This window comes from Callorhinchus milii, unplaced genomic scaffold, assembly GCF_018977255.1.
Source record: "Callorhinchus milii isolate IMCB2004 unplaced genomic scaffold, IMCB_Cmil_1.0 Scaffold17, whole genome shotgun sequence".
NCBI lineage: Eukaryota > Metazoa > Chordata > Chondrichthyes > Chimaeriformes > Callorhinchidae > Callorhinchus > Callorhinchus milii.
This window is the reverse complement of record NW_024704758.1, coordinates 14,060,082-14,083,537: the sequence shown is the minus strand read 5'-3', so window position 1 is coordinate 14,083,537 and position 23,456 is coordinate 14,060,082. Positions and strand designations below refer to the sequence as shown.

The 23,456-nt window shown below is 42.7% G+C and overlaps 1 protein-coding gene across 3 annotated transcripts; it reads left to right on the top strand.

Annotated features, from left to right (window-relative positions):
* Positions 1-572: 572 nt before the first annotated feature.
* On the top strand, positions 573-20,878 carry LOC103175037 (cat eye syndrome critical region protein 2 homolog). 3 transcript variants are annotated; one of them, XM_042341480.1, is made up of 19 exons: positions 573-781; positions 4,160-4,254; positions 5,050-5,233; positions 6,257-6,396; positions 7,508-7,636; positions 8,516-8,601; positions 9,150-9,331; positions 9,580-9,669; positions 10,173-10,305; positions 10,834-10,972; positions 11,426-11,466; positions 11,694-11,785; positions 13,080-13,206; positions 14,262-14,614; positions 15,174-15,305; positions 15,883-16,537; positions 17,586-19,080; positions 19,657-19,759; positions 19,979-20,878. In XM_042341480.1, the coding sequence occupies exons 1-19, from the start codon at positions 629-631 to the stop codon at positions 19,982-19,984; spliced, it is 4,335 nt and encodes a 1,444-aa protein (XP_042197414.1). In that variant the 5' UTR covers positions 573-628; the 3' UTR covers positions 19,985-20,878. The 3 variants fall into 3 exon arrangements, with proteins under 3 accessions (XP_042197414.1, XP_042197415.1, XP_042197416.1); XM_042341481.1 differs by lacking the exon at positions 7,508-7,636; XM_042341482.1 differs by lacking the exons at positions 573-781; positions 4,160-4,254; positions 5,050-5,233; positions 6,257-6,396 and adding an exon at positions 6,403-6,621.
* Positions 20,879-23,456: the final 2,578 nt, after the last annotated feature.

Genomic DNA, 23,456 nt, shown 5'->3' with positions numbered 1-23,456 from the left:
TCGGGGTGTGGGGGTGTTAGGGTTCCCCCCCCCCCTCCCATTGAGACGGCGATGGCGCGCTCCGCTCGGTCACAGTCGCGGGGGGAGGGGCCCGGGGGGAGGGGGCGGGGCCATGGCGGTGACGCGACGCTGAGGAGGGAGGGAAGGAGGGAGGGAAGGAAGGAGGAAGAGACGGATAGACAGATAGAAACACACAGAGAGAGAGAGACAGAGAGAGGAGGAAAAAAAGGGGCCCCAAAAGGAGACGAAGAAAGAGAGGGGCGGAGGAGGAGGTCAGAGCGACGGAGAGAGAGAGAGAGAAGGGGAAAGGAACTAAAGGGAGAGAGAGAAAGAAAGAAAGAAAGAAAGGAAAGAGGGAGCGAAGGGGGAAAGGAAGTGAGTGAGAGGAGAGGAGAGGAAGAGGAAAGAGAGACAGAGAGAGAGAGAGAGAGTGAGTGAGTGAAGGCCAATTCGGAGGAAAGGAAAGACGGTGTGAAAGAGAACGAAGGAGAAAGGAGCAGAAAGAGAGAGAGAGAGAGAGAGGGGGAGAGGGAGGAGGGGAGGAGGAGGGGAGGGAGTGAGGGAGGGAGTGAGGGGAGGAAGGCGGTGCTGGAGGAGGGAGGAGGCGGATGGGCCCGGAGGCGCCGCTATGTCACAGCCGCCGCCGCCGCCGCCGCCGGGCTGTGTGAGGAGGGGCCGAGTGCCGGTGGATACGCTCCGCTCGTGGTGGGAGGTACCCGCCATCGCGCACTTCTGCTCTCTGTTCAGGGCCGCCTTCCTGCTGCCGGACTTCGAGATCGAGGTACAGAGGGGGAGGGGGGAGTGTGTGAGGGAGGGAGGGAGGGAGAGGGGGGAGAGAGAGGGAGGGGAGAGGGGGGGATGGTGTGAGGGAGAGGGGGGAAGGGGGGGATGGTGTGAGGGAGAGGGGGGGAGAGGGGGGGATGGTGTGAGGGAGGGAGGGAGAGAGAGGGATGGTGTGAGGGAGAGGGATGGTGTGAGGGAGAGGGGGGGATGGTGTGAGGGGAGGGGGGGATGGTGTGAGGGAGAGGGGGGGATGGTGTGAGGGGGAGGGGGGGAGAGGGGGGGATGGTGTGAGTGTGAGGGAGAGGGGGGGATGGTGTGAGGGAGAGGGAGAGGGGGGATGGTGTGAGGGAGGGAGAGGGAGGGGGGAGTGTGAGGGAGAGGGGGGAGAGGGGATGGTGTGAGTGTGAGAGTGAAAGAGAAAGAGAGAGAGAGAGGGAGAGATGGAGTGTGTGTGTGTGTGAGAGAGAGAGAGAGAGAGAGTAAAAGAAGAGAAGGGAAGGAGGGAAAGTGACATCTCCCGATAGGAAAGATGGCGGTGACCGGTCCGGGGCCGCACTCACTCACCCGCCCGCGCGACCGCTTTGTCTGTCCCGAGCGGCCGAGACTCCGCGACATTATTGTTTGTTTTGTTTGTTTGTTTGTTTGTTTCCGGGGCCCTCCCGACCCCATCCCACCAGCCCTTCACTGTCACTTCGCGGTGGTGATGGGGTGGGAGTGGGGGGGGGGGGTCAGGCGTGTTGTACCCCCCCCCACCCCTCACCCCCCCACCCCTCACCCCCCCACACCCCTCACCCCCCCCCACACCCCACACAGTCTGTTGTTTGACTCCCCCCCACAGACTGGGGCTTTTGTTTCATTTACACCCACCCCCCCCCCCCACCCCCATAGACAAGGGCTGTTTGATTCTCCCCCCACCCCCTCCCCCTCCCTCACACAGACTCGGGCTATTGCTTGATTTACCCCCTCCCCACGCCCAGTCTGTTGTACGGTTTGACCCCCCCACACCCCCACGACGACTGAGGCTGTTGTCTGATTTCCCCTTCTCCCCCCCCCTCCCCCACGACTGAGACTGTTGACTGATTTCCCTTCCTCTCTCTCTCTCTCTCCCCCCCCACCCCACCATCCTTTCCTTGGCTGTTATGTTTGACCCCCCCCCCGCCCCGGGCTGTTTAATTTTCTGGATCAGGATTTTTAAAAATAAGAAATAAGATCGCACATTTGCAGAGGGGATTTGTGGACACTTCCCTCTCCTGTCGTGCCTTCACCCTCCCCCCCTTCCTCCCCCTCTCTCGACACTCTACCCCCTCCTCGCTCCCTCCCTTTTCCCTCCGGCCATTCCCCCCCCAATGCTCGGGTCCCGACCCAACTGTCCAGCGCCTTGGGACGTCCGTCCTCCCGACGTGAAAGGCGCTCTTTAAATGCAATCTTGTTGTTGTTGTTGTTGGTGGTGGTGGTATTTTGCTCAAGTGGCAATTATTCTTGAAAATGAATGGGTCATCGGGCAATTTGACTGGTGGGTGGGGGTGTGGGTGCGGTGAGTAACCGGTGCAGGTTCAGCAAATGCTCTCGAATAGTATTTCGGAGTGAGAATCCTGGGTGGATTCCCCCCCCCCCCCCGCCCGCCCCCCCACCTCCCTAACCTGAGGCATCAAGACAAATTCCAACCTTTGGTGCCTCCCCAGCTCTGCAGCAAAAAAAAATGGCATCATCCTGATCTGCGCACCTTAGGCACTCGCCGAGTGAACTTGTTCTTGGCTGATTTCTGTCGGGCGAATACGACGCGATCGGAACCGGCGAATACCTTTGCAGACGCGTCTTTAAAAATGACTGTGGGGCTTATTTAGTTTGGTCGGTTTCTGAGACTCATGTAGCCCTTCAATGGTCGCGTCTTACGTTACATAAAATGAGTCTTGGTTGGATCGTTTAACTTTGGTTTGCATGACGAGGTTTGAAATGACTCATTCTCCCTTTATTGTAACGCGTTGTGAATGTGTCTGTACAGGTAGGCCTGAATCTATGACCGTCGAGAAAACAAATCCTAAATAACACTTCGGGACTTCACCACCAGTTAATTCTGTTGGCACTCACCCTCTGGAACTCCATCCCGCAGTTCCTCCCACCTTGGTCCCTCCCTTGCCTCCTTCAAGACCCTCTTCTTCGACGGTGCCTTCGGTCACCCCCCCCCCCCCCCTTCCCCACCATGTCCTGCACCCTACCCTCCCTGATCCTAACCCCCAGATTGGGTCTGAAACACCGATTGTCCAGCACCTTGGGACGTCCTCCCGACATGAAAGGCGCTGTACAAATGTCATTTGGTTTTTGTTGTTGAGAAAAAATGTATGCAGTATTTCCTCTCCCTCACATCGGTGACATTGTCCACGTAATGTGTATGTGTTGCATAATTGTAAATTTTCTGTAAATCCAAATAATTTAAATCTGACCTGGGTAAATAAAATAGTTTGATTGGGGTGGATCCATCTTGGCTCAGGTAGTCTCTCACAGTTGAATGGCTGCTGGCTATGCTCATGCATGAAAATAGGCAGATTTAGTGTCATTAAAAAAAGTTTAAACCATGTAGTATTTCTTCCCACTCAAAGGTGCAGAACAACATTTTACTTGTTCCAGGTGCTGTCTACCTTCCCAATTTGCCCACAAAATACAGTCAATCCACTGTACAGTATATTCTGTGAAGCGCTTTGTGACGTCTCTACGACATAATAAGGAGCTACATCAAATGCAAGGATTATTATTCTCACAATGTCCGAACATTAATGTGCAATTTGAATGCAGGAACGTATAGTTCTTGCCCAACATTGACACCCACACGTTTTCCATCAGGGTTTACTGGATAATGATCAGGATTAAGAAACTCTGGCTGACTTCCTTCTCTGAATCTACTCAATGTATTTGAAACCCGGAGAACCATTCCAGAGTAATTGGCTGGATGATTCCTGATGTGTGGAATAGTTGACGGTGAAGGCTATTGAAAGAAGATATCTGCTATTTTACCTGTCCCTGAACATTAATTGTATTTACAATCACCCCCCACCCCCACCCCATCTGTGAAGAAGCCTGTTATTTTGTAAGCAGGTGTCATGGTGGCATTTGAGATTCACTATTTTGTCCCCCAAGGAGTATAAGGCTGTCGATGTCTCCTACCTTGTCATGGGGAAAAACAATTAGCGGAGCTCTTCTTTATTTGGGGATTATGGCCTCAAGCAAAAAATATCTCAAAGCGCTCGCAATTATTACATTGCTGACTGGTTTAACCAAAGCGTTTTGAACAACAGTGGTGGGTTACATTAAATGATGGAAATACATTTTTTTTGTTAGTTGGCTTCCTTTTCACCATCGCACATTACTTCTGTTACACTAGGAATTTGAAGATGCGCTGCTAGTCGATAACTGGGATTTCTTAGAGGAATTGATATCTAAACTGCTTCGAGGATGTTATCAACGAAAAGATATTTGGTGAGTCCAGCTATACATTAGTGTATGCACATGTTAATTTAATGTAGCACTTGAAAGTCTGCTGGAATAATTCAGTAACTGTTATTTCAGTAAATAGATTTTAGTTGGTGGGCCTGCACGCTATCCCCACTGGTGTAGCTTTAGGGAAGTAGCTGACTGTCTCTTCTTTGATGGCTTTTGCATCTCAGTCATTCTTTAGGCCAGGATTAAAACTTGAGCTTGATTCATTGAACATTTAGCAAATACATACTTCAGTTAAGATGTGTGTTAAGGCTGTCTTGCATTTGCAAAATCATTAATATTCAATTTGAAGTCTCAACTCGGATGTTGAATCTGCTTTTATTTTTGATCATTAGATATGTATTCGTGTCGCAATAAATTGTTCTACAGTGTTCCGCCCAAATTGGTTGTAATCTTAATTATTGCTTTTAGGAATTATGATTAAAATATCTTGTTTTGGACTTGTGTCGAGTTCGGTCATCCATCAAGTAACTCCCTTCTTTTGTCACTGACTACTCTGCGTGGTAGATGTTTACTAGTTGAGTAATGCGTTTGAAATTAATATAATATTATTGAGTGGCAAACGGGACTGTGTCCTGGGAAGGGTGAAATAGGTAGCACTTGTTATCGGTGCTGCAATTGGTTTAGCTAACTCGCCACAAACCACCTGGTCCATATGGCTTAATGTTATACCAACAGCTCAAATCCTTGACCCACTGATCTTGACAATCTGTTCAACATATTGTTAGTACTCTGAAGAGAGAGTTCTTATGAGCACACGTTTGTTTTCGCCAGCATTGAGAATTTCCACGTGTACCTCGAGGACATAATCCGGCATCGCTGGGAGCTTGAGGAGGGGAAGGAAAACCCACTGCAGGGAATACATTTTCGGGCTCTTTCGTCGCGTGTAATCGTAGAAATGCTGCACACACTCTGCGATTATCGTCTGGATGCTACTGATGTATTTGACCTTCTAAAGGTGAGCTTTTTGCTGAAGTGAAAACTTTGGTGGCACAATAAAATACGTAGGGAGGCGTTTCAAGCTGCACAAGAACACACAAGAAGACTTTTGCTAAAAGACCAGTCAGGAGCCCTTTACCTACACTGCACTTTGAATTCCATGAACTGCTCAGTCGCCTCACCTTGCTCAGTGAGCTAACCACCAATTTGAATTGAACTTCAGCAAGAACAATTAATTCTTAATGCACTACAAGACTGGATTTGAAGTTAGATTGGTTTTCCCCAGTGTGGATGAGTATCAAAAGGAAGTGTTGCATTACAGTTCCAATACTGTTGAGTAAAATTTCATCAGTTCTTCACTGCACACACATAAATGAAACCATCTGACTCATCCTGTCAGCAGAGTATCTCTTACCAAAGTAGATCTGGAGCGGTGTATAGAATAGTCATGGAGAAGTGGTCTAGACTCTCCTAGCCAGAAAAGGGACAATGTATACAAAGGGGAGAAAGAGAAGGAGTGTCTTGGATAGAATATCTACATCAGCATTATTTGATTATAGTGAAGGAACTACTACATGTTATCTTCTGAAGGCCTCTGTTTATCAATGTCCTTGTGCTTCATTTTCCACTGAATTGGAAGTCACCCAAGGTCAAGTTCTAATACGAGTAGCTGAAAACTTTCTGGTCTTACACACATTGTGCTTGTCTCTTGAGGGCTGAACTATAATTTCACATTTTTCCTAGTTGGTGGGGAGACTGGTTGGAATGAAGCCCTGTTGTTTTTTTTCCCCCTCTTATCCTCGTTTCCCATTTAACACACAGGTTCACATTTACAGTGTGAATTTTACATCTGTACATCACATTTTAACTAATTGAGTGATTTGAAATCCCAACCGATCTATTTAATGTGGCAAACATTTCATTGACTAACTGACGAGTTAGGAACATTGCTTTGTCCTTATGTGCACGGTTATGAAGCAGGATTTCAGGCCAAAGGTCCAAACAAATTATGCTGATACATGATTGGGGTCATTTGTTTCAGGGGCTGGAAGCAGACAGTTTACGAGTGGAGGCTCTTGGAGAGGACAGCAGTGGCAACTTATACTGGTATTTCTATGGCACCCGACTCTACAGAGAGGAGCTTCCACCACCAAAAGAGAAGGCTGTGAAGAATGACAAAAAGTAATAATTATGTACTTTAATAAGTGGAATATTTATCAAGCTGTTTCTTGTCTTGTGAAACAATGACCAATAGGGTAGATTGCAACAATTCCCAGCCGGAGCTGAATGTTTCCTACGCTGGGCAGCTCCTTACCCTCCAGGCACAAAGCAACCATCTCTGCTGAATTTAATGGAGCCACTCGGCTCGTACCAGTAACGTGTCCCATTGCTGCCCAGTACAGAGAGGTAAGCCATCAGGCATGGTGTGAAAACATGGATACTACACTAGATAGAGGAAGATCTCTGTTAAAGCAACACCCTTTGTTCGTTGTATTATTTTGCCTTAAAAATATCAAATTATTGGTAGTCCGTTGCTGTTTTTGGCATTATTAACTGCATGTGGCAAAGAAAAATGTACCGTCCCTCATCTTCATTTTATTATTCTCAGCATGTAGTTTATCTTCGTACAGGCTTTGTCTCATTCCTTTCCCTTTCTTAAATGCTTTGCACATTGCACAGTGTAAGTATTGCCTTACTACACCAGTCGAAAATATGTCTGACTGTGTGTGTGGGCTTTTATAATACACTATGGAGAGAGACTTGTCACAATGACTATCTTGGTGGATGAAAAGCTCTACCCAAAATATGTGGGATGTTACAGCTCAAATAACATTTGATCGTATTGATGCAAGAGGGGAAAGCGTGGGTAGAAAATTTAACACTATTTGTGTTAGTATTTCAAGAGAATTTAGCAATCTTACATACAGCCTTAATTGTGAAGCTTTTTTGGTAAGTTATTGCAGAAAAACTATTTTCACTGAATTCGACAACTTGCCAAATTCTGGAAGCCATAAATGGAGTAAATGTTGACGCAGGTAATTTTTCGTCAATAATTGGCTAGACCACTAACAAAATCAAAGTCGTGTGCCATTAAACACTGTCCCGTTTCTCCATAAATTATTGAAAATAAAACAGTTGAACAACAAAGGACAATGGTGTGTTCACCAAATAATTGTTGAAATATTTACCTATGTGTATAAGCCCTGAAGCTTGAATGCTGCTTATTTTTCTGATGCTGGTTTTCTACAGTTGAAATCTTTCAAGTCTTGACGACGTGACATTTGCTTTCTAGGAAAGGAATGAAACTTAAGGAAGCAGGAAAAACGAAAAAGTCCAGAGTCTTGCATAAAAATATTAGAGCAAAGAGAAAAGCCAAGAACCAAAAGAAACGGAAACCTCTTTGTAGTTTATCTAAAACAAGGTAGAGTAGAACATGGGAACGCTGATACCGATTCACTTCAAATTCCTTTCAGGCAAAGTGACTTTTTTTTTTCCCCCTCCCAAGTTGCTCCCCATCTCTTGTGGAGTCACTGCTTTTGCTGGGCTATTGCCCCTCAAGTGCCTGCTGCTTCTCAGTACCTCGGCAGTCTGCAGTGAGTTTAGACAGCTAATCGTCACACATACGCACAAAGTTCAGCCAACCCACCACAGACCGGGGATTGAACCTCGGACCTTCCTGATCTATATGGCTTAGTTCTGCATTATGCGACATCTTTACCAATTGACCTAATGGGGGGGTTCCCTGAGCTGTTAATAGCATCAAAAAAAAGTCACTCAATCCAAGACTGTTTGTGCAATTGGCTGCTGCGTTTCGCCCACAAAATATACAGTCAATTCACTTTACAGTGTATCCTGTGAAGCGCGTTGAGGCGTCTTGAAGACGTGATAAGGCGCTGTATCAAATGCAAAGATTATTGTTATTGAAATGTGAACGTGGAAATACGTTTTAAAGATTATTTTAAAAAATTCATAAGCTTTTATAATTTCAGTAGCACAGTTTTGTGGTTCCTCTTGTAGTTTTCATGCATTTCTCCTCGCTCTCTGTTCTTGCCTCACCCCTCCCCCGTCCCCGCTGGAAACTAAGGGTAAATCAGTGCGGGTTCTTAAATTGTTACTGAGGAGCATTATCAGAGGTCTGGAAGCAGCCGTTTTGATCAGTGATTGTTGTCTGGCACAAAAACAAGATTTAGAGAAGCTTGAAAATAAAATGGCTAAAAGCATTAAGTATAATATGCACCAAAATGTGTTCGACAAGTGATTTCAAATGGCAGTGATTTACCGTTGATTCTGTTTTTAACAGTGGTAGAGCTGTGCGAGTCGAAAAAGTAGAAGCCTTTTCTAAAGCAAGGAGCCTACAGAGGGGAAGTGGTGCTGCAGGGAACAATGGTACGGACACACATGGGTGGAACATGTTGACTGTAATTGAATTGGACTTGTATTTATTGGACTAATTTGCTTTATTTGATGGTAAATTAAGAATAAAGTCCGGGTTATAACTGAAGCTGAAAATTGAATGACCAGTTACTAATCAAAATATGCTGAATAATTTGATATTCTGCATATTAACAAATTTCATTCATTCAGAACATCATGACCAGTATTAAGGAAATGTAACCTTTGTCTATCTCCAATGGCATTCCAAATTACTAAGATATCACAGAACTAAAAAGAAAAGATACATTTTATAAAACCTTACATTTGAAAGTGTATTCATTGTGTTGTTGGTGTATGAATCCATCTTATTATTGCTGCCGTATTGTTTTTTGGACGGGGTGGGGGGAGGGTTATAATCTAATGCTAAAGAATTTGCCTGAATTTGTTTGTGCATTGTTCAGTCATACAGGAAATGAGTTCAATTGTCACCATCTGCAGTAATGGCCACAACTGCAGACGTTTAACGTTTTCCCTCTTTTGTGTTTCCTTTCGGTTAATAGTTTCTCCAATGAAAGTATGCCCGGAAGAAAGGGGTTCTTGGTCTCTTGTCTGTCATACTATTGAAGAGTGGCAGAGCCTAGCGGATGGGTTTAGTAACAGCCAGTGCTGCAAAGAACGAAAGCTATACAAAATTCTGTGTGACAACTTCATCCCAGAGATCAGCAATTTGATTGCACAGAAGGTCAGTCGTTATTAGTCTGGTTACACTCTCAAACAGTGCACTATTTTGAATTAAGCCCAGGAGAAAGTGTTTGGAACTAGTTTAATAAAAGAATCTATTCTCTCATTTTTAAAAAAAAGAAAATGGGTGTTAGAGAACGTGAATATTAGATCAGTCAGAGAGGTCGTTTTGCTGTATGGGTTGTGCGAGGACTCTTAAAATGAGTTAACACTGCTCTTATTTTACAATTCTTTCTCTCTTGTCTTCAGGACAGACAACTGCACAAGAGGCTGGTAGACATTGCTCCAAGGAGAGCCTCTGATCGGCTGTTCGTGAAGCGGGTTCATCAGGCAGAAATGGTAACAATTGTGTTCAACATTATGTGGGTTTTTTTTTAAAAGTTGTCCCATTCTTGGCATAACTATGAAAATTCGGTTTGCAACCTGCTCTTAAATGTCTGGTGACACCACAAGCCTAGGAAGACGTGTGAGACTGACCTGCCATTTCCGGCTCCCTTCCTGTGGGGAACTGTAGGCAAACACCTGTGTCCTGTGTTTCTGAAACACTGAAGCTGGAGCTGAAGTCCGTTCATTACCAATGTTTAAGACTCGTGGCACATTGTGATGGGCTGTGGCAGTTTTTGTAGCGGATTCTGCCATTCTAAAACGCATATATACTTTTAGAAGGTTTGAATTGTTTTCAATGTTGTGTTGCACTAATTTACATGTCAAATATTTTACCTTACCTAATAGAAGTTGGTCCAGTCTGCAGTATTGTGTCTGTGTGTGTGTCCTGGCTGTTTGTGTCTAAATGTTTTTGCCTCGAGGGTGCCTGATTCTCATTGATCCATTCTGTTTAAAAGGAAAGGCAGACTATTCTTTCCAGACTGGGGGGAAGCAAAATGGCCAGCAGGTACTACTTTCAAGCACAGCAGATGTTTACCGTACAGGAAATCAAACAACTGGAGGAAGAAGGAAGAATTCTTGCTAGAGAAGGTCAGCGATTGCCTCTTGTGATTTGGGGGGGGCTTGTTTTCAATTTTTTTTTGAAAGAGGAAAGCAGATTTGAAGACTTTTCTGTAGACTCGAGAAATGCCCATTTCGTGTAACCAGAATGTTAGTTTACGTTTAAGTACCGTTGCGTTTTGTGTTGGAAAACACCTGCAGCCATTTCCTTTTCCCTTTTACCAACTGAATGCCACCCAGACTGAAATTTCTATCTTGTGTTCTGCTCGGGTCCAAATCCCTGACTGTCCAGAGCCTTGGGATGTCCTCCCGACATGAAGGGCGGTATACCAGTGTAATTTGTTGTTGTTGGTGGTGATGAGAAATGTTATTGAAAATCTGTTTGCCTTCTTGGCCAAGTCCCAGCTAATGTATGAGAGGACTCGATCGTGTATTTCCATTCCATTCAAAGTCCTGAGTTGCATATTAACGCACTTTGTAGCCAAGTGATGCACGATAAAAGCATTCCTATAATTCACTGGTTTGACTTCATTTCTTCTCTCGCTCTCCCCAAAACAGAACGGGCAAGGCGTCGTCAACTACGAGAGGAAAGAGCAACCGTGATGCCCAGTCTGAGAGATCACCCAAAGAGGAAGCATATTCCAAAGGCCCATTCTCCAGTTACTCTAGAGGAAGCTGATGATGAGAAGCCTCAAGTGTAAGCTGTCTTCATCTTGGCTGTTTGCTCCGACCAATCTTTCGCAACAACTGTCATTGATGATCCTCTGTCATCAGTGATCTTTTCTTACTCATTTTATCATTTTCCTGTTTTCTAATTTTTTTTAAAATAAAGTAGGATTCAGTCTCTCCCCAAAGAATTGCCAATCTCAGCCTTCCGTGGGAGCGAGATGTTGGATAAGCTCAAGATATTCTAGTCGCAGCAATTAACCTGCTGTTCCCTCACTTAAGCATAGTGGGTAAATAGGGGGGAAATTATTTTTATGATGAATAATGAACTTCCATGCAAAATTCTATACTTGATGCACCTTTTTTTAAAAAAAGGTCAATGAGTCCCACGGTATATCTGGAGATTAAATTATAAGTATTTAACATTCTTCTAGTGTTAACTTATAGAGGCTTGTGTTTAACACTTTTTAACATTTATTTTTAGGCATTACACAGATGATGAAGAATACGTTTCCATGTATAAAGGTTGGTAATAGTTGGAATATGGGTCTAAAATCTTACCAAGTTTATGTGAAGTATAACTTGTTTGGTTACTTGGTGTTTATGCTTTATATACAAAATGGACGTCTGTGCAAATCTGAATTGTTTTGAATCTAGTGCTGGGTAACTGTAATGCATGCATCATTAGCTTTTGAAATTTGCTTTTATCAGTCAGCTTGTTTCAACTAGGTGCCATTTGTCATTATTTGCAGTGTTGGATACTGTGAAAGCTCACAAGGATGCTTGGCCCTTTCTTGAACCAGTGGCCGAATCCTACGCCCCGGATTATCATAAGATCATTAAGGTATGGTCAATGAATTGATTAAAGGCAATTCATTAGCAAAAGTGTAAAAATTATCATGTGTCCTGAACACTACCAGAGGGTTGCGAAGGTGGTGCCTGTATCATGTAGATTATAGCCACAAGGAAAGGTACAGCAAGCATTGACATTATTGTGCTCAGTAACCGCAATGACCGATTCAGTTATACCAACGGGTGGAATATAACTAAGTTTAAAAATTCGATTGCAACAGCGTCTGATTATGTTTGGGTACCATAACCTTTAAGGTAACAAAACAATATGCTTTTCAGCATTTACAGTTCTCTTGTGTTTTGAATTTGTCATCCAGTCTGAACACTTTCAATTCGATTATTTTCTGAATGTACAATATTCCTGTTTGAGCCTTAAAGGCTGCAGAATGTAATGAAATATCAAGCTTGCTACTATAGTAATTGTGCCATGAAATTTGAATTGTGTTCCCACTGAATCCCCAGCAATGCCCTTTAATATGTAACCACAAAGTCATGGTAATGTCCCTCAGAGCAGTTATCCTACCCATGTATTTTTATAATTCAGTTTCAGACTGTCTTACATGAAAAACGTTGGAACAGGGCTTTTTGTCTTTCAAATAAAACTCTTATCTTCAGAAAATTCCACCGTATTTCTAAAGTTTTAAAAACTCCCTAAATTTAACCTGATGTACTCATTCATTGCAGAAGGTAGGAACTGTATAAGCAGGGATGTTCTTCATGTTGTGGTCAGTGGTTTTGGCAGGATATGTCTTCTCTGGTATCTCCCTATGTCGGCCATGATATTATGAAAAGAAACTACAATGCCAAATGAATATGCGTTTTTGCATTGAACTGTCTGCAGTTTAGCAGAATTTCCCCTTATTTGAATGGAAGTTGGCTAAAACCCAGCAATTGTGGAGTCCTGCAGCTTAGTGGTCAAAGCACTTGCCTTGCAAGTGAGAGTACCTGGTTTCAATTCCCGAGCAGGCCGAACATTAGGCAAGTTTCCTTACACCACACGCCCCTGTTTGCTTAGCAATAAGTAGGAATCCGGGTGTTAGTCGATTGGCAGATCGCTTTCTGCTCTTTAGAAAAATAAAAAAAATAACAATTTGGTCACTCAATCCACAACTGTTTGTGGGACGCTGTCGTGCACAATTGGCTGTTGCACTATATCAAATTCAAGGATTATTATGAGGGAACCTTTGCTTATTAAAAGCTCACTGTACTCTGTACATCTCCCACAAATCTCCAGCACCATTATCCCCTTTGATGATTTTTCCAACTATTTGTTCTGCTGGTTGCAGGAACCGATGGATCTGTCAACTATTGAGAGAATGCTAAATGCGAAGCAGTACAACAGCAAATGGACCTTTATATCAGATTTTAAGCTGATGTTTGAGAACTGTGAAAAGTACAATGGAAGAGGAAATGGTTAGTATGGCAGTTCAATTGTCTAAAATAGTGACTAAGTCAGTTTGAGAAAGTTGCTTTGTAAAATAATGACTAATGGGTGCTTACCACTCTGGGTTTTTTGGGGGCCTTTTGAGCAAAGGCAGTTTATTGGAGCACCAATGTGCGTTGAGCCCTTCACTCCACATTGTGTCCAATCTGAGCGTGCAGGGAGGGGAAAGGGGATGAGCTCACTGGGGCTGCTGTCTCGTAGTGCGCAGTAAGATGGGAACTGCTTAACCATCTTGTCTCAGTGCTTTGATACGTCCTCCAGACGTGAAAGGCAATATACAAATGCAGTGTTGTTGTTGTTTGGTTACAATCTATGAGGAAGAAGTCTCCTCGAGGTGTGTTAAGGTATCAGAAGCGTTCAGATGTCTTCCCAAGTGTTTAACTGCATTTACTGCGTGGACAGGGAGTCAGTGGATCAATGGATTTAATATTTTATATGAGAGTTGTGTGCGGGAAAAAGTGCCACCGCAGTGATTAAAAACGGACTGCTGAAAAATCATTTTATATCGGATTAATGAAAAGAATAGTTAAAATATTTAAAATTTGCTATTTTTGTTGATGAAATATAGAATTGGGAGACTGTTGATTCAAGAGACAGCAGTCTTCCCAATCTGCACTGTTTGATAAAATGTTCGATTCCCAGCAGGGCCAAACCTTGAGCAAGTTTCCTTACTCCACACGTCTGATAATCCCTCAAGAAAAAAAACAATAATAAATTGGTTACTTTAATCCGTGGCTGGTCGTGGCACACTGCTGTGCGCAATTGGTTGCCATATTTCGCCCACAAATATACAGTCAATTCACTTTACAGTATATTCTGTGAATCGCTTTGAGACGTCTGGAAGATGTGATAAGGTGCGATATCAAATACAAGGTTTATTATTATTTGATAAAATGTTTCTTAAACTCCATGAAGTGTAAATAGGGAGAAAATGAGGTCACAACAAATTCTTACTCATTTAACGGAGTAAAATAATTTGCAGCTTTCTGGTTTTCTAATGACTTTGCTGTTGTGCCTTGTTTAGAATACACCCTGATGGCCAGAACTGTAGAAAGATGTTTTAACAAAGCAGTAGTGAAGTATTTCCCCCCAGACGAAGCGGAGAGTGATGGGGACTACCAAAGTGAAACCATTTGGAACAAGAAAGAGAAGCACAAGAGTAAAGCCAGTTACGTGGCTAATGAGGAAGTGGAAACTCCGCTGAAAGCACCAGATCAGCCCCTAGAAACGCCGCAAATCAATGGTTTTGTTGACAGTCATTCAGCCAGTGATTTTCCTCAAACGGTTGCTGAGCCAGTCAAAGAGGAAGAGGCTTCTGAACCGCAGCCTTGTGAAAAGCTATTGTCACCTCCTCAAAAACAAACTGTGAACGAGAAGGCAAGGACGATTTCTGTCTAAAGGCATTTCTTGGATAGAATAGTTTCTCTGCTTTGTTTCCTTCTCTTTCATCTTCTTAGCCCCACTCTCTCTTTCCCCCTCCTCCACCCCACACATCATCTTTACTTGGTTTGCATGTGTTCTAACTCAAATTATTATCTTCGCATGCGGCCAGGCATTTAACAATTAAATGAGTCCGTGATATCAGTCCACTGATTATTTCGCTCAGTTTTTCCTGCCTTTAATAGGACTGACCCTACCTTTTATCTGTTTTTTCTCTTTATCCCCAATACCTTCCAGGTAGTTGGAATGTCATGTCTGTGGAGTTGGATAGCAATGGTCCTTTTAAGGTGTAATTAAACATGGCCTTATTACTTCAGCCTCGAGAGTGACTAAACTACATATTGTGGCACTATTAGACACTTGTCACACATGTGCCAACACCCCCCCCCCCCCCCCCCCCACATCATTGCCTCTTGGCAATGAAAAAGGAGGGTTTTTAACTAGATTATTATTTCTTGGATTCTGTTGCTTTAATGGATTTTTTTTTATCATACAGCAACCTTCAGCCAATGGGTTCGGTGAGTCCCATCGAAGTTCTGAAGTGATCCATCAATCTCGGACTTATACTCCTGGACGAGCTGTAATGGAGCCAATACGGAAGCGATTTCAGCAGCAATACAGAATGCAGGTACTATAACCTGTTGAATTTTTAAACCTCATTCCTGTTGGAATTTGTTGAAATGCCCAGCTGGGAGCAGTGGTGAGAATCCACATTACCTTTCAGGAGAGAACTAGACAGAGTGGACAAAAGGCAGGTATATGGGATTGAAAATGGGACTGTGGATTGCTCTTTCAAAGAACTAAGACACACCCACCGATAGGCTGCATGGCCTTTTGTGCGGTAAAGTTTCTATGACTCACTGTCTTGAATGTGAACTTGAAAACTAATCGTTTAGTCAGAAGCATCATCAGAATTCATAGTATATGAGCGAGAGAAATGTTAAAGCCTTTCCCAGAACCCAGAAGTCGGTTCTTTATTGCAATCAGGCCTGCTCTAAGACCTGTGTCAGCAGTCAGCTGCATGAGCTGCGTTATGTAAATGCAAGTTGCTGTTGATGCTCTTCCACTTCTACAAACACCAGTAGGGGATTTCTGCAGATTTCTTGTAAAAGTGGTAGCACTGAGATGGAAAGAAACTGTTTAAAAAAATTTAATTTTTTTTTAAATATATAGTTATTTTATTTTGTGTAACTTTCTTTCTATAGCAACAAATGTTACTGAATGGACCTCCATCACCTGGATCAGTAGGAGTGAATTCCTCAAGCAGACAAGCAGCCAGTGTCCCCGACAACTCTCTCAGCCATGAACCAGACTCGCCTAACACTGCTACGTCTGTTTCTATTGATTCTCAAGGACCAGTACATTCCCCAATCTGTTGGTCAAATCGACCCTCGGACTCTGGTCTCCCACAGACCAGGGAAGGCACGACCAGTTCTCAGTCGGGTCCAAATCCAAGCCAACAAGGTACGACTCAAACAGCTCCACCGAGTGGTGATTCTCAGGCCACAGATTTAAGTCAAACTCAAGGACCCAAATGGCCGGGATATTTGTGCCATTCCATTCATCCTCCTCAGCGACAACCACCGCTGGGAAAGCCCAATCCTGTGTTAACTCAGGGAGTGTTAATGGAACATACAGGACCTGCTTTCCACAATGAACTGTCGGCAAAACCGGTGGCCGGCAACTCTGTAACTCCGTCTCCAAGCCCCGACACAACCCAGACTCACCCCTACACTTGTGGACCTTCCCTGGGATACAGAGGACAATATCCGAGTCAGGATCATGTGCAAAATGTACCTGACCCATTTCAAGTTTCCCACAGACCTGTTGGGCAGATGTCTAAGAGACCACACGTTGAAGGTAACCAATTTATTGCAAATTTGATTAACTTTTGTTTTTCTGGGAATCTGATCTTATTTTAGCTTTGAGATGTTAGCCAATCTGTTGACTTTGCTTCCAGATCTGTATGCTATGTTGGGTTTGCAATGAAACCTAAAACATCTGATTCATTTTGAAACTGGTGGTTGGAAGTCACGTGCAAAATATGAGTTCAGGCAAAGGTTTAGGTGCAGATTTTAGTCAGATGAAATTATGTAATTGATTCATTTTTAGCAATAATTAATGTGTTTTATCACTCTTGCAGTAACTAGGATTGGAGGAGACTTTCTTATTCAAAATGTGACTAGCGACATTCAGAATGTGTAAAGTAATATGTTGACTCCCTTTCCTTCTTAAATTAGGTGTATACAAGATTCACTTGAACTTAATTAGTTGCCATTGTTAAAGTCTCTGCTTTGGGAGTTGATGGGAGTCACATAAGTGCACTCACTTTACCTACAAAATACAGACACCACTCCACAGTGATTCATGCGAAATTCTGTGAGGCATTTTGATGATGTGATAAGGCACTGTATCAAATGCAAGGATTATTAAAGAAAAGTTATGGTGCAAATTCTAGTTAGATGAAATGTTGTTAAGATTATATATTCTATTCTAAAAGTCCCGATTCTTCTAAAATCCAGACAGTTTGTGAAGGAGAAGCAGATATTTCAGAACATTTACTTTTTGTAAAATGTTGGTGTTAGAAATATCATTGCAGCTTGAAGGGTTAAATGTACAAAACAGAGTTTTTAACAATTTGTCCCACCTACACAATTTGGATAGAGGTAGTTTCGATATCTCCCAGATTTGTAAGTCAAATGTTGTAAATTTATGTTGTGCGGGCAATTTACGTTAATTGATTAATTTAATTTACGTTTATATTAACTTACAGTGCTATAAATGTAATGAGCCATAAACATCTTCATACCTCCCAAGTTTGCCGCCTTTTGACAAACTGACTTCTAGTTGACTTTTTTCTACTTTAAACAACTCCGTGTCCTGACATCTGCATTTTAAACCTCTGCAGGGAAAGCTCTCGAGGATTCATACAGCACTGCACTTTCCACTGTTCAACAGCAACGTCATTTGGTGAAGGAGGAGGAGGAGAAGCCTGCTCCTAATAAAATCCCACAGATGGGCTCGTCAGCAACGAGTTCACATCCACGAGGCACTATGGGCAAACGTGTAGAAGCTGAAAGACTGGATGAAACTGTAGCACTTAGAAAGGATCCAGAATTCTTAAACCATGACACAAAGGAATTTAAAGATTGCACATCAAGGAACAGAACTGATTCATTGCTATTTAGTAAAAAAGTCGAAGATCTTATGAAAAAATACCCTTCCTCTGGCAAACAATCTGAGCCCAACCGAGCAGAAATTGAGCTAAAGAAGAAAACTCTTCATCAGGTAACGGAGAGACCCAAGTCAGTGTCCAAGAAATATGAATCTGTACACGTGCAAAAAACTGAACTGGACTTGAGTACTACTAGAAAGCGTAACGTAAAAGATCGTAAAGCAGATGACAATATGGTATTAAAATTACCCAGCACAAGCAATGCAGAAACTCTTAGTCAAAATCTGCTGAATGGTGGTTGTCAAATTGCCAGCAGTGTTCAGCACCGAGCCCCAGCTGTGCTTCTACGACACCCTCAAGAAAGACCTCAGTTTGGGCCACTGTCAGCGTACTCGCACTATCTTGGCTGTAATCCAGATACCATGCAGTCAGCTCATCCATTTGTTCAACACGCTCCCCATCTTATGATCGTCCATCCAATGCAGGAACAGGCCTCTCGTTTTTATCAGCATCCACAACAGCAGCAGATGCCTGCTCAAATGAACAATCTTAGCTATTGTCCACAAGAGACGATTCAGTCGTCTGTATTGCCTGATCGTGCGTATCTTGCGGGGCAGCCCCATATTTACAGCCACTCCCCACTGATGTTCTTGAGAGAATGCAGTGGACAATTGCAGAGAAGTGTCCAAGACCGTATCGAAGCCGCCTCCGAACAGCTAATGCCAGAGAGAGATCAATGCAAATCTGTCCAAGAAGCTCTAGCCAGAAAACGTAAACACGAGGCAGAGGAGAGGAACCTTGTTTCAAAGTTGGAGAGCAACGGCGAAATAGCTCATAAACAAAGCAGGCCCGACCACTTTGATCTCGACAGCCACAACGCAGCGCAGAGACAAAGGGTTATTCGCGTAGCTTCTCCTGCTTACGACGTGAGTCAAATCACAGGTGGAATTTATTCACAGCCTCAAATTCCTCATCCTGCACTTTATGCTAATGCTCCAACCCACACTGCACAGAGGCTGCCTTACAGTCAGCCTTACAATCCACAATTGCTTCGTGTGCATTCGGTGATCACTTCAACCTCCAACCACATGGGACCCCATCAAGTGATGAATCCTGTCCAAATGCAATTACTCAATCAATCAGATACAAAGCCCAGCCCTTATCCCGGTGCTGTGATAATACAGAGACCACAGTTCAGCTCAAGTGGGGATCTGTACATGGTGAGAAGGTGCGTCATGTTTATCATTACTTTTAGGATTGAATTTGATTTGAAATGCCGTCAGATTTTTTGAACAGGTTCAGAAATTTGATGATGATGTCCTTAAGAATGATTTGGAAATGTGTTGTCACTCTTGTTTTGGAACCCTACTCTTTGGTGTTATCTTTGCTACAAAGCAGGTAACAAAAGCCAATGCAGATATTTTCCTTCCTTTTGATGTGCTTTTGGTCGCATTGCCTATTGTTGTGTTTGCTCTCAGTTCTGCGCATCCTGTGGGTACTTTCCAGAAACTGAAAGTTATCAGAAGTACCTGATGGTTATCTTTGCCTTAAATTGAGGCCTTGTGAATCTCCCTTCAATGAGTGACAGAAAATTGGTCTCGATTGGTACCCTAGAGCCAGCCTGAATATGTTCCATGTTAGGAGCAGCAGCAATTAGCATCTTAGAGTTTTAAACTTGTATTGATGGCAGAATGACCAGTAATGCAAGCAATCCCACTGCCTTTAGCGCTTGAGTTTCTGAACAGGTAAAAATTATGTGAATCGAGGGCACTGACATGTGGCTGTTGTGTTTTTTTTATTCTAGTCTGCTGCCCGATTATCCAGTGCTCAAACACACAGGTAGAATGGACAGAGACACCATTCCACAGCCACAAGAGAAAGCAGCATCCTCTCTCTGTATGAACCAGGTGGGTTTCAGGTTTGTTACAAGCCCTTTACGATGTGAAAGTAGCTTCTCATCCGAGTGGGGAGAGGTAGGGAGGGGGGTGACGAAAAACAGGGTCGAAGAGGAGGATCTTGATGGAATCAAAGGGAGGGGGTGCGAGGCAGAGGGACTGTGGGTTGGGTTGAAGTTCCAAAAAAACACATGGGATCTGAGCTTTCTCTCTCTTCTTCTCCTCTGCCAGCCTTGAATCGATTCAATCTACATCCGGGCACCACCAATGGACACGGCTCAGGAAATAGTTTTGAAGCACTGCAAAGACTGGTTGTATTCCAGCTGGTCATCTGTGAATTATAGCTGAGGCCCATTTCTATAGAGGAAGTTTAAACTCAGGTTTAGAAAGTGTGAATAGAAAATTTTCAATAATAATAATAAGACTTTGAAATAAAGTTTAACAGTTTGTTATACATTTATTTTGACCAGAATTTTTTTTTAATTCTGCCTTAAAAGAGAGGATGTAAATTGTGAATATGAATATATATATATATATATAATGGTTCCATCACCTTGCTGCAAATGTGGAAAAATCATAACGGAAGAAAAATGAGAACTCGTAATTTATTAAGTTTCGTGCTTTCTGTTCCGACTATTAAAGGAATGGCAGCCACAACACAAATGGGAGTGGGTGGGGGGGGAGTTTTAACCGCACGGTTACTTTGGCAAACAGCTGCTAAACTGTGACATTTTACACTTTACTCGTGTTTACTTAGCATATAGATTCAGGAAAGGTTTACAGTTAGAGTTCTAGTTATTGTATATTACCTTATCTGCTTTTTTTGTGGGAAAAAAAGCTTTTGGAATGCTTTTGCAGAGCAAACCTTTTGAAAAGGTGGCCTTTCTCGATTTACCTAGATAGATAGGATTATTAATGGATTGTAGAGGTATATGAATTATATTTTGTTATTTATGTATTAAATGTTTTTAAAATTTAAAAAAAGAGTTTATCTGAGGAGTACACACAGAGCTAATGTCAAAAAAGGATGTTTTGTAAGTATTTGTGTTGGAGCACTGCTGTCTGTCTCTGTACCAGCTGCACTGTGTTAAACTGGCTCTTCTCAGGAATAAATAAAACTATTTGTCTATCTCATTTGTTATGCAACGTGGATTTTAACAACTTTTTTTATTTAGAGAACAAACACTTTGGTCTTCAGTGTACAACTGAAGAATGAAGGGAACCATTTAGGTCCATTCCAACGAGTACATGTTATCTGGAAAAATAGAGATTATAAAAATGCAATATCTGTTTGTTAGATCAGGGCATTAAAGATACGAGACAAGGTCGGGTAATTGGACTTGAGGTACAGATCAGCCATGATCTTATAGAATGGCGGAACAGGCTCGAGGGACTCAATGACCTGCTCCTGCTTCTATGTGTCTATTGTCACTGTCACAATCTTGAGTGTATTTCTTGCCCACTCTTACATAGATTACCTCTTTTTGACATTTATTGTATATTTCCTTCAATTCTCAGTATAAATGCAGCAAAATAAACGTGTGTGGGCCAGTGTTACTGCGGCTTTTTTCAGCCCTGCGCATTTGTCTCTTTCCTGGTTTGTATGGAACACTATCTACCCGCATGGATGTTTGCACTTCTGACGTTTTGTGTGGAATTTTCCATTTGCGTGGTACATCACGAGGCCGCAAATGAAACTATTGCCATTCAATAATGCGATTCAAAGAGTTAGAACTTTGTGCCACTGTAATAAAAGCTGTTGAAGTAATAGCTCAAGTTTGAAATGTTTTGTATAAAACAGGCTTGTATATGCAAAAGAAAATGTAAACGGATTTTTAATTGCATCAGTCATTTTTTTCAGCATGAATTGAATATTGCTACCCCACTTTGTGTTAACCTGAGTGTGTTTTTTTTAAAAAAAAGCAATTCAGGTAATTCGACTTGTACTGTCATTTGGATTCAAATGGCTTTGTGCTGCACATTAGTCCAGGAGAAGTTGGAAGTGACTCTTCTCACTCAGACGAGAGAGTGCTACAAACTGAGCCAGGCCGACCTCTGAAACATTACAGTTCAAATTAGATTCAATTACAAAGCGCTTGTGCTCTAAGACATCCTACAACGTGATCAGGTGCTACACCAATGTAATAACTATTGTAATTTGGATGGCTGTCCAATAGAAAAAAATGATCGCTTAATGATTGAAAATAAATGGAAATATCCCTGTATCTCCTGCCACCTGGTGGTAAAGGTGTTTAAATCAAAACCACTGTAAATGTAAGAAATTTCAGAAAAGATAACAGTGACATGTTGTAAGACAATTAACTGTTATGCACATGGATTAATAACTTAATTTCTAACCTCACCAATATTTCTCGGCTTGACTATTATTCATGCGAGAGCACACCGACAGCAAGTCTTAAAGGTTTTTTGCATCCGCTTCTCAAAAGTGCTTCACGGGTCATTACTGGCAGGTGGGCAGGTCGCACGGGGCTGTAACCTGTTCAGCAGTGTGTCTGCGTTCCAACCTTAGAAGAGCGCCCCTCAAAAGGGGTGTTTGCACTGTCTCCAGGATGTTTGTACAAGATTTTATAGTTGGTATTGCGGGAGATGAGCTTACATTCCAATGGCTTTGCTATTAACATTAGAAAAAGCTACCGTAAAGGGAGAAAATGACCTCTTTCATCTCTTCAAAAGCCAATCAGCACAGGGCACGCTACGTTTTGATCGCAGTCTTACATATAATGGCTTCAGCATTCAGAGGTAAATGTGTTTGAAGCAGATCCTCCTAAATTCTTTTCCCCCCAGAATTGGTCATGTTACTCACATAATTCGACTTCCCACTGGACTCGTTCACATTAGAACAGTATTTGGTCACGTTCCTCTCCCTGCCAGAGAAACCGATACCCTTAATTAATGATGTATCCTTATTCACCCGCCCTCTACTCAAACAACACGTTATTGTTCCATTGTAGTTTTCTTATAAGCTGGAGGTGATATTTACCTCCAGTTTATAAGAACATAACCGTACTTCTGGCAAAAGGAAAATGGAACAAAGAAAAGGTTTTAATCAGCAGTCCATGTCAACGTCCTCTTTTCAGAAGTGATGTCAATTGAAGACTGGAATTTCCATTCCAAGCATTTCCTACTTCTGTCCTACAGCAATTTTTTTCTACATTGTTTTGTTTCATAATTTGTTCATTTATGCATTTCTGTACAGTCGAGAGCCCAGAGACAGACTTTTGACACGTTACAATATTTTTTTACGACAATTATGAATTGATGTCCTTCCATTTCATGCAGTTTGTAACACTTTTGTGAAAGCCAAGTGATAAGTCAATTTTGTGTCGACAATATTTTTTATTTTGTGTTTGAAGATGTCTACGTCATGAAACATATTGTTCGCACAGTACTTTTGAGTGACGTACATTGAAATTTGCCCATATCCTTTCAATAAGGCTTTAAGGTGGAGTCCTGTAGCTCAGTGGTTAGAGCACTCGCTTTGCCAGTGAGAGACCTGAGTTCAATTCCAGGCAGAGGGCCAAACCTTGGGCAAGTTTCCTTACTCCACACAGAGCCTAATAATAATCCCTCCAAAACCAAAAACAATAATAAATTGGTCATTTTCAATCTACGACAATTTGTGGGACATTGCTGTGTGCAATTGGCTGCCGCGTTCGCCCACAAAGATGCAGTCAATTCACTTTACAGT